At 37.0% G+C, this 14,734-nt stretch overlaps 1 protein-coding gene across 2 annotated transcripts in view; it reads right to left on the bottom strand.

The window, feature by feature from the left end:
• The window catches only part of rundc3b.L (RUN domain containing 3B L homeolog), a 104,117-nt gene that overhangs the window by 70,688 nt on the left and 18,695 nt on the right, over positions 1-14,734 (bottom strand). For both annotated transcript variants that reach the window (XM_041565873.1, XM_041565875.1), the window contains exon 2: positions 7,271-7,386. In XM_041565873.1, the coding sequence (XP_041421807.1) occupies positions 7,271-7,386 (116 nt within the window). The remainder of the gene's footprint in view (positions 1-7,270; positions 7,387-14,734) is intronic.

Here is a 14,734-nt window from a genome sequence, read left to right as displayed (position 1 = left end):
GTGTCGAAGGCCCCCGCCTCTGTTCAGAGATGGTTTCTCCACCTTGACATGAATCGCCTCTTTCACGCCTCGTTCAAACCAGCGGTCTTCTTTATCCAGGATTTGGACCTTGCTATCTTCAAAGGAGTGTCCCTTGTCTTTTAAGTGTAGAAAGACAGCTGAGTTTTGCCCTGTAGAGTTCTCCCTCCTGTGCTGAGCCATTTGCTTGGTGAGCAGTTGTTTTGTCTCCCCAATGTATAGATCTGTGCACTCCTCGCTACACTGGACTCCGTATACCACATTGCTTTGTTTTTCTTTTGGTGTTGGATCCTTTGGGTGTACCAGTTTTTGTCTCAGTGTGTTGCTAGGTTTGAAAAACACAGGGACATGGTGTTTGTTGAAAATCCTCCTGAGTATCTCTGACACTCCAGCTACATATGGGATGACTATGTTTCGCCTACTATGTTTCTATTGGTGTTCCTGTTGGGCTTGGTTGCTGCTGTTTTGACAAAGGCCCATTCTGGGTAGCCACATGCTTTCAAAGCTCCTCTGAGATGTTTTTGCTCTTTGGACTCTGTATCAGTTGCCACACATTCCGCCCGGTGGTGCAGGGTTCGAATGACACCCAGTTTGTGTTCCAGTGGATGGTGGGAATCAAACAATAGATATTGATCCGTATGAGTGGGTTTCCTGTATACTTCCGTCTTCAAGTTACCCCCCTCTTGGATACATATCAAACAGTCCAAAAAAGCAAGTTTGTTCTCGTGGACATCTTCCCTTGTGAACTAGGAGTTGCATGACACTTTGGATAATCCTATCACAACTACACAGAATCTACACCTCTGTGAATTTCTTCAGATGTCACCTCTTTGAAGAGTTACAATGTGCCATTGTAAATGGATTAGTGAAAGAGTTTATATGCCGAAAACTTCCCACACCAGTCAGTTGAACTGAAGAAGCTGCTCGGATGAGTAGTGAAACGTCTTCATTGATTACTCAGCAAGTCCAGTTGTTTTTAGATTGACCTATACTAGATAAACTGAGATATATGTGTGACCATGTGGCCCAGTAAGGAATTGTATCCCAATCCAAGAGTACAGTTTTAATAAACCCAGGAAAGGACAGCCTGTCAACATTTGGCATTCAGCAACCAGCAAACTGACAAAATAAGTCAGTGGAGTGTGTCAAAAAAAAAAACCAACTTGATAAACAGCAGGCATCTGTCTAACTCTGTTCTGCCTGACAAGATTTATGATTCAACAGGCGAGGCATCTTTGCACACATTATCTCTTTGGATTTGGAATATAGATTCAGGAATGCAGGCATTCTCCTAAACTTTAGGCCTCTCTAAACGTTAGGCCCTTGAATGTCACTTTATTTCAATACAAAAAGTAGCGAAATGTGTACACATATTTATATTTCACTAACGTTCTGTCATGCACAATCATCCTTATTATTTCTCCCTTTAATTTTACTCCAATATAGCCCAATGCTACTCTACTAGATCAGAAATGTTCCCATTCTGCTTCTCTAGCCTCAGTGTTGACCCTCTACACCACCAGCCCTGGCCAATACTGCCCTTCTGCTCCAACAGCTCCAAAACTGCTCTTCTCCTCCTACAGCTCTAACACTGCCTTTCCATTCCACCAGCCTCAGCACTGTCCTTCTATTCCACCAGCCCCAACAGATGATAACATATGGGGGCACATTTACATCCGCAAGTGAAGAGAAAAAAGTGCAATTTTGAGAGCAATCACCATGTTTTATTCCCATAATGCAGTATTTTCCCCTAGAATTCCAGTGTTGTTGCAGTTGCAAGAGTGCCTTGTACCTATAACAATTGTGGACAATGTGTCAAAATGAACACAATTGTGCTTGCACTATGCAGTAAAGAAGATGCAATCATATTAAAAAATTTCTGGTTGGTCACAGAAAAGATCTATTTCCCTTATATATAAGCTTTTACTATCAAATAAAAATGTATCCCACACAAAGCTTTTTGATGCACTGGAAAAGGATCTGGAGACAGAGCTGACTCTGATGACCAAAACTTCTAGAGCTTCACGAGTTAGAGAAGTGTTATACAAAGTTACAATTAGGTGGTATTATACTCCTAAAAAACTACATAGGATTTTCTCAGCTTCTACAGGGAAGTGCTGGAGATGTAACTCGGAACTTGGAAACAAAATCCCATATTGGATAACGGTGATAGCTAGGATAAATAAAATAACAGGATCTGAATTACACCATTCAAAAACTACTTTATTGCTGTTTCACATAGACAACAGACAGTACAAAATGATAACAGATAGACTAACATCACATTTATTGCATGCAGCAATTGCTATGACACCATAAAAAATGGAAGCTAGAAATTGGATGGAGGAACCTAGTGGAAGAAATTAGAATATTGGAGGAAATTAGCAGTTTACTACATAATAATATATCACAATATTTTCAGACATGGAGACCATGGTTAGAGTGAAATTCCACTAATTTCAAGAGAACTTGAAATTGGTGGAATAAACTGGATAAGGTTTAATGGGTTAGTGCTAAAATGGGCTGTTAATCAAAATACTATATAAAAATGACTCGATGTGAATCATTGTTACTCAATAAGTCAATACTCTGTTTTGGAGGTACTTGATGTGAATTGTCTTATTTATTCCCTATTCCCCTTTTCCTTCTGTACCCACCCTCCCTTTTTAAATAAAATTAATAAAGAGAGATTTTGAAAAAATAAAAAAATTCTGGTTTCATTTCCAGTTAGGGTTGCCAACTTTTCCTTCTTTTGAATCCAGACAGAGGGCAGCACCAGTGCTGTCAGAGGCGGAGTTGATGATATAAAGGGGCGGACCAGTTGCCCAAAGGGGCAGGCCTGTGATACAGAGGGCGGACCGGTGACGTGGAGGGCCGGGCTGGTGGCGCAGTGGCTCATGAATTGCCAAATCGCTCCAGAAACAGGGGACATTCTTCAGACTTTTGAAAACCAGGCAAACATTTTGCAACTGGACAGCAGTTTTAAAAACCTGGCAACCCTGTTTCCAGTGGTCAGTGCAAGTGTCGCATGTGCCTGTTTAGTGTGCTGCACCTATTGATGCATGGCACTGAGGGAACGCTGAAGCTACTGCCTGGTCCGGAGGTGGTGGTAGCTCCAGGGTTTCTCTGCATCAATAGGTGCAACTGCGCTTAATTCAAAACAGGAGGCAGGAAGGACTGAGCAGCACTGAGCACAACATATAGAAGTACAAATGGTGCATCATCTTTAATGAATGGGGTTGTACGCACAACTAACTGCAGGGAAATTCACAAATGCAATAGCGGACGTAAATGGTCTTTAAAATGTCCGCGGGTGAGAAATTTTTTATTATATTTGTTATATTGAGGAAAGCAATGTTCTCTAAATAGTGCACGAATGGACAATAAACATCAAAGTCTAAGCATTGAACATATTCTTCGGTTAAAATAAAGTCTTAATAGAAAATGCACATTCTACAAAAAAAGGTGAACTTTATTAACCATAAGGTCACTGAGCCATTAATCTGGTACAGGCTGTAAGTAACACTAGTCCTTTTTTCCAGCAGCAAATAACTACTAGAAGAAAGAATTCTAATACAATACATTATCCACAAAACTCAGAAAAGACTTCATTTTATCCAAATAATCCAAATTCTTCCTTTTTCTCTGTAATAATAAAACTGTAACTTGTACTTGATCCAAACTATAATATATTATAACTAATCCTTATTGGAAGCAAAACCAGCCTATTGGGTTTATATTGGGGCAGATTTATCAAAGGTCGAAGTGAACTTTCGAATTAAAAAACTTCGAATTTTGAAGTAATTTTTGGGTACTTCGACCATCAAATAGGCCAAAATCGAAGTACTGTTTCTTTAAAAAACTTCGACTTCGACTTTTCGCCACCTTAAACCTGCCAAATTGCTATGTTAGCCTATGGGGAACTCCTAGAGCCTATAGCCAACATTTGGATGTTTTTAGAGGTTGAAGTTTTTTTTTTGAAAATCATTCGATCGATCAATTAAATCGTTCTATTCAAACGATTTCTACAATCGATCGAACGATTGTAATTCGATCGAAAACAGCTAAATTTAAACAAAAAAAAACTTTGACTATCAAATTTTTCAATTCGATGGTTGAATTTTGAAGTTTTAGCACTTAGAAATTTGACCCTTGATAAATCTGCCCCTTAATGTTTACATGATTATATAGTAGACTTTAGGCATGGAGATCCAAATTACGGAAAGATCCATTATCCAGAAAACCCCAGGTACCAAGCATTCTGGATAACAGGTCCCATAACTGTATATCAAGATTGCAGTTAGAAAGAAGCATGTATTATTCTCTAAATCTGTAGATTGTGAGTGTAACAAATATGTAAATGTGAAATCATACTCCTTAATATACAGGCTTCAATAAATAATTCAGCTTGCTATACAGTACTCCAAAATGATTGCAATATAATAAAAACGAAATACCATGTACAGACAGGTGCTAAATGCATATCTAAGGGGCAGATTTATCTCAAGGTGAATTTTCAAATAAAATAAAATTCTAATTTTGAGGTATTTTTTGTGTACTTCGACTAGGGAATAGTCCAAATTCGATTTGAATTTGAAAAAAATTAGAATATTGAAATTTCTCATGTATTTTTAAAAATTCGACTTTGACCATTTGCCATCTAAAACATGCCGAATTGCTGTTTTACCCTATGGGGGACCTCCTAGAACCTATGTCAATTGGTGGACTTTGAAAAATCAAAGTTTTTTTCTGAAAAAATTCGAATCGAATGCGCTATTCCTTTGATTTGTATGACTCGAATACGGCCGAATACGGACCTATTCGATCAAAGATGGACCTATTCAACCAAAAAAAACTTTGACTTAATTTTGGTTGGTCTTTTTGAATTCGAATTTTAAAGTTTTTCAATTCGAAATTCGACCCTTGATAAATATGTCCCTAAGTGGTTAGGGAGTTCCCCTAAACAAAAGTGGGGGGGTCTGTGTTACCCCCCTGCCCCGTAGCAAATTGTCTCTGGAAATTAATTATATTATAGAAACTTGAAACCTGAGAGCAAAATAGTCAGTTCCAACAACAGTAAAACAAGTTAGTAGATGAGATGCTCAGCACCTACTTCTTATTTTATACTAGGCGCCCATAATAATATTTTATGGCCATTGATAACCTAGAAGCTACTTTTCCCCCAAATTTTTACGGTTATATTCATTTGACAGTTTGAGTACACATTCCCACATGTATATCATCCATTAATGTGCTGAAAACATATCCAAAAATAATTTTAAAAAAGGTAAAAAAAATTCTAGAAGTTTAACCAATAACGCTGGAGGAAAACTGTCCCAGCATGAGGTATGATGTGAATCAATACAATGAATTCAAAAGACTTTCCTTCCTAACTGGGATTTAAGGCATCTGTTCGATACTAAGGTAAATAATTGGTTTGCCATCTATTCAATTTAATTTATGACATTTTTAGAATTGCATTACAACATAATTACATTGACCACATAATAAAAGGTAATTGAATGTTTTATAATAACACAAATATTTGACGCTGGCTGTGTCTGCCATACAGAGAAAAGTGCTGCAACAAGGAAGAAATTAAATTATCAAATTAGTTTAATGCATCAAACATAAACAATGTGGATTACTAAACAAAGATGCAGTATCCTGCGGCCCAGGGCCATTGTTACAGGTATATGACTTGTTATCCAGAATGCTCGGGACCTGGTGTTTTCCGGATAAGGGGTCTTTCGGTGATTTGGGTTTCCATATCTTTAGTCTACTAAAAATCATTTAAACATTAAATAAACTTAATAGGATGGTTTTGCCTTCAATAAGGAAGTCCAAGGTTCTGTTTTATCATTACAGAGAAAAAAGAAATAATTTCTAAAAATGCAAATAATTTGATTAAAATGGAATCTATAGCTCTCTGGGATCCCATACCTGTACCAATATTCCATCAGTCCAAAAGGTTCCCAAATCTCAGGAACGTCTCATTTTGCAAATATTCAGGAACAGATGGGCCTTATTTATCAAAGTCCAACTTTTTTTTATTTAAAACTAGAATCCACGATTGGACATTATTTATTATTTAAAAAGTATGATTTTATAGAATCAGGAAAAAACTCGATAAAATCATGCAAAAATACGAATCTTATGTTTTTTTCCGATTTTTTTCCCAAATCGCTTGATTTTTTCAGACTTCTTCCCGAAAAGTCCTTATTTTTCGTACTTATGCCCGAAAACCCTGAATTAGCCAGATTTTTATGTTAATTCTAGCACAGTCCACAGAAACTTCCAAATAGGATAGGGACCTCTCCCATTAACTTATATACAACCTCAGCAGATTTTTTGGATTCAGACTTTTTCCATCCTTGTGGTATAACAATATTCGGATTTTATAGTTAAAAAAAAAAACTAGAAATTTTTGAGTTTTTTGGATTCGAACTTTAATAAATAACCTCCAAAGGATCAGCTACTCTGCTAGAATACTGATTTATCAGTGCTGAAAATCCCCAATATTCAGTATGGTCCACAAATGTAGGAAGTTAAAATAATGGAAAAGTTAGTTAACTCTTATCATTATAGTAAAATAACTATGTTGTAGGCAGTGTGGCTGCAAGGGTATATGGTTTCCTACTACAGGTATAGGATCTGTTATATGGAATCCCGTTATCCAGAAAGCTCTGAATTATGGAAAGGCCATCTCCCATAGACTCCATTTTATCCACATAATCGAAACTTTTTAAAAAAAATATTTTTCTCTAATAATAAAACAGTACCTTGTACTCTATCCAAACTAAGATATAATTAATCCTTATTGGAGGTAAAATCAGTCTATTGGGCTTATTTAATGTTTACATGATTTTATAGTAGACTTAAGATATTATTCAAAATACGGAATGATCTGTTATCTGCAAAACCCCAGGTCCCGAGCATTCTGGATAACAGGTCCCATACCTGTATTCCTATTGTGCAATAAACATAATGGCTTATTGTTTAATATGCATTAATTTAGTGCTGCTTTCATAGATATTCATAGATAAAAAAAATACTCAAAGCTGGTGATGTTGCACACGGTTTATACTAGAGATAACCTCATGATTGATGTCACATAAAAAATCATTGGTCATGTCAGCTGTCCAATATTTTGGCTATAATAGTTATAAATATATACCATTATACGTTTGTATGGCAGAAGAGTTTTAGAGTTTCTTAGAATTTGACCTTAACTGCATTACACATTAGTTACCTTTAAGGCGATGGCTTAGGATCTGTTCCAGTATAGAGGCAAAATTGACAAATTCCGGTGCAGAGTCATCAATTGTCTCAAAGCAGGAGCGGTCAATTAAAGTCTTCACGGAGAGCCTGAAATTTTGATGCAAATAAGTTTTAATGCCATAGTCAACAGACAACAGTAGAAGATAGGAGATATAAATATATATAAATATAGGTAACTGCGGTTTGAGCCTCTTGTCTCTGTTTTCTGTTGCTGCTTTAGGATTAGAAAAAAAAGTTCTAATACGGAAGCATTCCTTTACCTGTAGCTGTATAAGTGGTTATTAACCAGAGAGCCAAAAGATAATGATGCCCTCGCCAAGTGTTTATTGGAAAGCGATGTATTAGGGAAGGAAACAAACTGCCATTACTTCACTAAAAGGAGAAATCAATGAGTAAAAAGCCATGAAGGATATTGTACACTGGCCAGGCCAGGATCCCCTTGGCACTTTCAGAAGAAATTTGGCTTGTGGACTGAAACTATTTTGCTTACCCTGTAAATGCTACATCTATCTATAATTCTCATTAATATGTATACGTATAATATATATATATATATATATATGTAGAACAGGACAGCGCACTCCTGAGCTTTTTCAAAATTTCATAATTTATTCCATGTTTATTAAGAATATCAACATTTTGGCTCGTGTCTTGAGCCTTTTACAAGGCTTGACAAAGGCTCAAGTCATGAGCCGAAACGTTGATTCTTAATAAATGTGGAATAAATTATGACATTTAAAAAAAAGCCCAGGAGTGCGCTGTCCTGTTCTACATTTTTCTACATTTTCTTAGGAGCAGCACCCGGGTAATTGAGCTCAAGAACTGACAGTGTGCGGATCTGTCCGGCCTTGTATACTGTACATATACACAATTTGCACATTGGGTGCAATTGCAGCAACTGAATCATGAGTTAAAAACATATGTGCATTCTGAGTAAAATAAAAACAGGGCAATTGCCATACAAAATTTTATTTTGCACCCTGTACTTCATATATGACTCATCATTTGAATAAAAAGAGGGTTATTTACTAAAACTCAAATATTAAAACAAAGTTGACCAAACTCCCATCCATGAATTGAACTCATTCATCAACAATTTTTTTTGAAATAGACGGAGCAAAAAAACATTGCAACAAATTCACGCGTCAATTCGAATCTTACGATTAATGCTCCAAAAACTAGACTTTATTGAATTGTCACCACGAAATCTCGACTTTATCTGATTATCTGACACCCCCCCCCCCCCCGACTTTATCCGATCATCCAGCACAGATCACCATGTAAAGAAACAAATTCAGGGACATTTCCCATTGACTTCAACATTACCTCGACAGTTTTGAGAATTGAGTATTTTCGGATTTGGATTTTTTGCGGCTTGGGCTTATAATAATTCTTTAAAAACTTACTTTTGTTTCCTCTAAAAATTCGAGTTTTCACCTTTAAAAACTGGACCAGAAAAATTTGAGGTTCAATAAATGGGCCCCTAAAAGTCGATTGATGCAAAAGTATTACGAAGCATCCATTATAGGTTCAAGGTACAGCACATTTATATTAATGACAGTTCCTCTTTAAGACTTTAGCGTTAAACAAATGGGTTGTAGACAAGGCAGCTACTAGGGGGACATTATTATAGAAAGGCCAATTGGGGCCACAACTAATATACAATTTTAATATGGGTTTACAAAACAGATCTTGTTTCTAAAGTCATAGGTTATCCTAAAATAGTTTTGCTGCAGGGCCAGACATTTATATCATTAAAAATACTCTCAAGCCCAAAGGAGGAAACCCCGCGTGAACTCAAACAAGGCTGGAGAAGTCTTAAATCAGCCCCTATGATCTAGTAAATCAACTGCAGAACTTTTTATATAATGACATTTTCATTTTTAAAGTAGTGCAAGAATCCATACTTGTATCTATTTTCTGTTCTTTGTTTCCAAACTTATTGGAACATTTATGAAAATGTCATTTAAATATACAGTTCACAGATATAAAGTGAATTGAACACGGTGAGAATTCATTTTCAAACAGACAGAGAGGGCACAGTAACCTAAATGATACCATGTTATTCTGATTTCTGCTATACAGTGATGGATAGATGGGAGTTTAAAGGAATAATATAATCACTAAGAGTTTCTGAGAAATGTGATATATAAACGTGATTAAAGGAAATCTATAAAATTATTTTTGCTTGGAACCAGCCATACACAGCTTGAAAATTATTATAACAGAATTTTCATACAATGGAATCAATTTCCAGCAGAACTCTGTGGTTTTTGGTGCATGTTGGCCGAACAATCAGATTACCCCCGATATAGCCATGCTTGTTAATTGCATATCGGGGAAAGATCCTCTCATTTGGCCACATCGCCAAACGAGCGGATCTTTGCAGCTATGGCCACCTTAAGAGGCAGAGTTGTTTTCGGGTTAAAAAAAAACCCTCTAATTATTTGAGTTTAAAAAAAATAAAATAAATAGAATATTTGAGATTCATTATACCACGGCCCTGGAAATAGCTTAAATCCAAAAATACACCACCTAAATCCTGTTGAGGTCATGTAGAAGTCAATGGCTGGGGTCCCTAGAACCATTTTTAGAGGTTAACAGCCAGCTTGGGGTTGAATTTTTTTCCATAGGGTTTTGGGCGAAAACTCGAATCGAGAATTCGATTCGATCAATTCAGGTTATTTTTCCACCAAAAACGTAAAACCCACAGAATTGAGTTTTTGCCATTCAAGCTTAAAAAAACCTCTAACTTCCAACCTTTGATAAATCATCCGCTTAGGGCTGTTAACCTCTTCAAATAGTTCAAGGGACCTCTGCCATTGACTTCTACATGACCTCAACAGATTTTAGGTGGTGTATTTTCAGATAGAAGCTATTTCCAGGGTCGGGGTAGAGTTTTGACCTAAAAAGAAACTCCAATATTAAAATTTTCATTGAAAAAAAAAAAAACAACTCAGACTTTAATAAATCTGCTAAATGTCCAACTGGTACATTCGGCACCCTATATCCAGAATCAGTGCTAGGCTCCCTGGTCTCGGCTCTTGCTTCTGCCTAAAACAGCCGCCTTTCACTTCGGGAGGAGCCCTCCACTAATTGGATGCCACCAGGTCTTAATAAGAGAGGAGCAAAGCTAAAGGTTATGCACGAGCAAAGGGGCATGATCGTTTCACCTGGATGGAAGACAGGCCAGACAGACAAGCGTGGATAGGCAGGCCGGGCCAGCACAAGCATATTACAAGAATAGTCGGACAGGCTGGGTCGGTGCAGGCAGAGTTCAAGGAATGGTCAAACAGGCTAGGATCAGGATTGGAGAGTTCAGAATACTCAGCAGGAAGGCAAGGGTCAATATCAATAGATCAAGCAGGATCAGTGTCGGACTGGGACACCAGGGGCCCAACCAAAAACCTTAGACCAGGGGCCCACCAAAAAAACTTAGACCAAGGGCCCACTCTAAGTAATATTATTCTTCCTCTCCTCACTCAACCTTTATTCTCCTAGTCTCTTTTCTTTACATACTATAATTGATTATTCCATGTATTTAATCTCTTTTTTTCATAGAAATAGGGAATGACCAAATGTTTAGCAGCACAAGGGCCCACTGACGCCTGGGCCCACGGGGACTTTTCCTGGTATCCCAGGGGGCCAGTCCGACACGGAGCAGGATTCACAAGGAATAAACACCCAGGATACTAACGAATAGAACCTAACAACGGGCAATGTGTTTAATACTGAGATCCCTATAAATACTTTTAAATTTCGCGCCAATGCGTGATGACGTCATCACACCAGCATGTCAAGCCTTGAAGTGTGTGCCATGCGCGCCATAGGAGAACCGCCACTCAGAGGAAAAAGACTCATGCAGCAGGCGTCCCCGTCGGCCACAGGGTAAGCCACTAGACTACCTGGGTAACTTATCGTTACACTAACAAACTATTAAATTAATGGGATGCATTAATATAAATAATTTTGCATTAATATTGGACTGATCAATATTGATATTGTTTTGATATTGGTTCCACTGCCTATAGTTTAGATACCATTAGAGTAGGTTCCTTGAGTCAGCCATTGGTGTATCTTCTATGTTTTCTGTGCATATCCTGAGAAACCTAAATAATGCCACTGATATGATCATTTTTTTCTGCATTCAGAAGAAAGAAAAAGCTGGGAAAGGGGAGAGAGAATTGAGGAAAGCATTGCAGAATTGCAGGAAAGCAAGCAAGCAAGAATGGCTAGAGGATGAGAGGATAAAACGAAAAAGAAGCAGTATACATTGTTTATTATACTCACTCTTTATGACACATACACCCACATACTGGAGGACCTACAGCATTACCATTTATAATTCATCTCGGCTATTTAGTCCAAATTAGTAATAGTGAGTCTGGTCCTTTCAAGAGGAAATGAAGGATTATTTATACATTACAGGCAATTTATATTCAGCACAAGGTAAATAATCAAAATGATTTTACAGAATCAGACTGGTGCAGTTCACCAAAAATTGCAAAAAGGAAAAGCTTTTTGCGATTATTCTCATCATTCTTATTATCAACAATATTATAATAATAACATGCACTAATGTACTGCTCCATCCGCACTGAAATAAAACATGCAATTTATTGCATAAGCAAACCAGTTTCTACTGACAGCTATTGTATCCCTGTGAATAATTCTTATTCCTTATAACTCTAGAAATACATGGGGAAAATGAGCACCCTATGGTGTTAAACTGCACAAGTGCTGAGCACAGGGACTAAATTGCATAAGTGTTGTTACCATTAGTAGACAGTCAGCAATTGGTTTACTACAAGTTAAAATAAACTGGCCAAAGACACAAAAATACAGTTGTACAAATCCTCGATTCTTATGATTTTTGGATCGTGTATGGAGTGTCCCAACATTTTTTGTGCCATGGCGATTGCTCATTTAGCCAAGGTTTAAAGATTTCTGTCAGCTAATGATAATATCGCTGCATGTATTGCACCGCAAAATCGTTCATCCAATATTAAGGCTACATTTACACGTCTATGGCAGACTTTAGTGTCTATTGGGGTTATGTTGTAAAAGGCACTTGGTTTGCCCTGGAGAAGGAACCAACAGCAACCAATCAGCAGGTAGCATTTACTGGTCACCTGTTGAAAAGCAAACATCTTATTGGTTGCTATGGGTTACTGCTTCTGGGCAAGCTTAGTGCCTTTTACTACATATGAGGGTACGTTTGTAAATAAGCCTATCTGCTCTCAATTAACGAAGGTTACCCAGAATTACGTGATGCACAAATTGTTGGGCTTAACAGTGTAAACATTTTTGTAAATTAATGACACACACAGATATAATCAGGTCGGCCTTTTTTCTAGGTCAAATACGTAGACCATCATATTCCAGAGTTAGAATAGCTGTGTATATCAGATAATAAAAACAAATTATGGGAAACACAATTCCCATCTCAATCCATCAGATCCCCAACCATTGATGTCACCACCCCCTTGACATCACAGTCCAAAAAAAGAAAAATAGCAAAGGTACAGTAGCAACATTAGGTAAGAGAGACATGAATTAATTTACTTGTTCTATTAAACCCAATGCAAAGTAAGGATATGCTGGGGATCTTTGCAGTACCCCTGTATTTAATTCCTCTATTCCACCTCCCCGTTCAATTACAAGACGGCCAGAAAAGAATAATCAAATTTAGAAATCTGTAGTGAGAAAATAATCCATGATTGTGCTGTCCAAGTTCTTCCATGTAGTGATATGATTATGTTTTCTGCTAAATGTTGGGGGCTAAATTTTAATAAACTGATAGATAGAAATCAACAGATCCCTTGAGTGAGCAGGAGGCAATAACAATCTCTGTAAGAGCCAGATAATGTCAGGCTGATCCTTCATTAAGCCTCAATACTGACTGGCTAAAGCCAGGTTTAACGCAGCCATATAGAAACACATTCTGCCATTTAACAGGTTGCAGTTGTGCAAGTTTAGAGCTGCTTCCCCTCCCCCCGTTCAATGAGCACCAGCTGTTTCTACACAAATGTAAATAAAATGTTATTGCAAGTGCTATAGTAAGTGAAAGCTTGTTCACTCTAAACGGGTATCATGCAGAGGTAAGAGCCAATTTTGTTTGGTGATTGCCATGACAACCAATTTGAACTTAGAATCGTATTTCTATACAATTTAAATGTAAAAGAAAAATTGAAAATTTTCTCTCAATGTAAAAACAGAAGACTTTTGAGTTGTGTGTCTGTAATACAGGGCTTATGTATTATCCAATACTGCACTGCTAACACTAGTTAAATGCATTTTTCATTCTTGGTAGCTGTCTGGAGAACATAACCTTGAATATAATATAATATCTTTTTAAATAAACCTACTTATTTGCATAGCTCAGAACTGCGTGATTAAAAGTAAACTGCAAAACCAAAAAATGAGAAACCGTTTCTTGAATATATGGTCCGGATATCTGAGCATCATAGAGGCAAATAAAACTGTATGGATTTGAAAGATTCTGTACAAACATAATAGTCAACTCATTCACATTGATGGTATATTACTCTTAACAGTAGTCTACCCCCTTTATCTAGATGTCGAACGGAGAAAATGGTAATTTGGAATAGTAATCTTTAAGTTGATTTTTATATATTTTCGCGAACTCTGCCTTTTAATATCCCTTTAATAAGGACTTTAAACAAGACTTTTTTAATAGAAATTTTAGCTTTAAGCCTTTTAACTTATTATTAGAATTGGTGGGGGGGGGCGGTTGGTTGGTGGAAATCAGCACTCAAACCCTACTCTTTTCTCTTCCCTGTCTATTGTATCCCGCACTGGGATTCTCAAGGGGGCCAGGATTTGTGGTTTCGTGAGGTTTGAATAGCTCTTTAATAAGACAGGGCCAGAGTTAAATATCGAGACCACAGTCCTGGTTTTCCTTCCTTTCTTTGCTTTGTGGTGCCCCAGGGATTGTAATTTCAATAGGTAGAACGTTTTGGGACAACACCACCTACCTTTATATCCTTTTCCTACTTTTACATCGGGTTGAGTTGCTGGGTAATTGATGTAGCGCTAATTAATTTGGTTCAATAATTTATTTATTTTTCACAGTTTATTAAGTCCCTGGTCGGACTAACGCGCTTGCACTTTAAGTATTCAAATTAATTTAATTTTTATAACACTTATGCACTTTAGACAGTGGATTAATTGATAAGGAGTGAATTAATGGCAGAATTGATTTGATATGGTCTGCCTTTCGTAACAAGCAAATGAATTAGCACGGAAGTAGCACCTGAAATTAACTAGTATTCATTTTAATTAATTGCAATACTCACTATTTATATTTTTAAGATCCTGCATCTATAGAATTAATTTAAAGTATCCAGTAAGTGGATGAATTTTGAATTTTGAATTTTAGAAGTGAACCAATGAATTACTAGTCAGAAGAGGG

The sequence above is a fragment of the Xenopus laevis genome, chromosome 6L, assembly GCF_017654675.1.
Source record: "Xenopus laevis strain J_2021 chromosome 6L, Xenopus_laevis_v10.1, whole genome shotgun sequence".
Classification (NCBI taxonomy): Eukaryota; Metazoa; Chordata; class Amphibia; order Anura; family Pipidae; genus Xenopus; species Xenopus laevis.
This window is presented reverse-complemented; position numbering and strand designations above follow the sequence as displayed.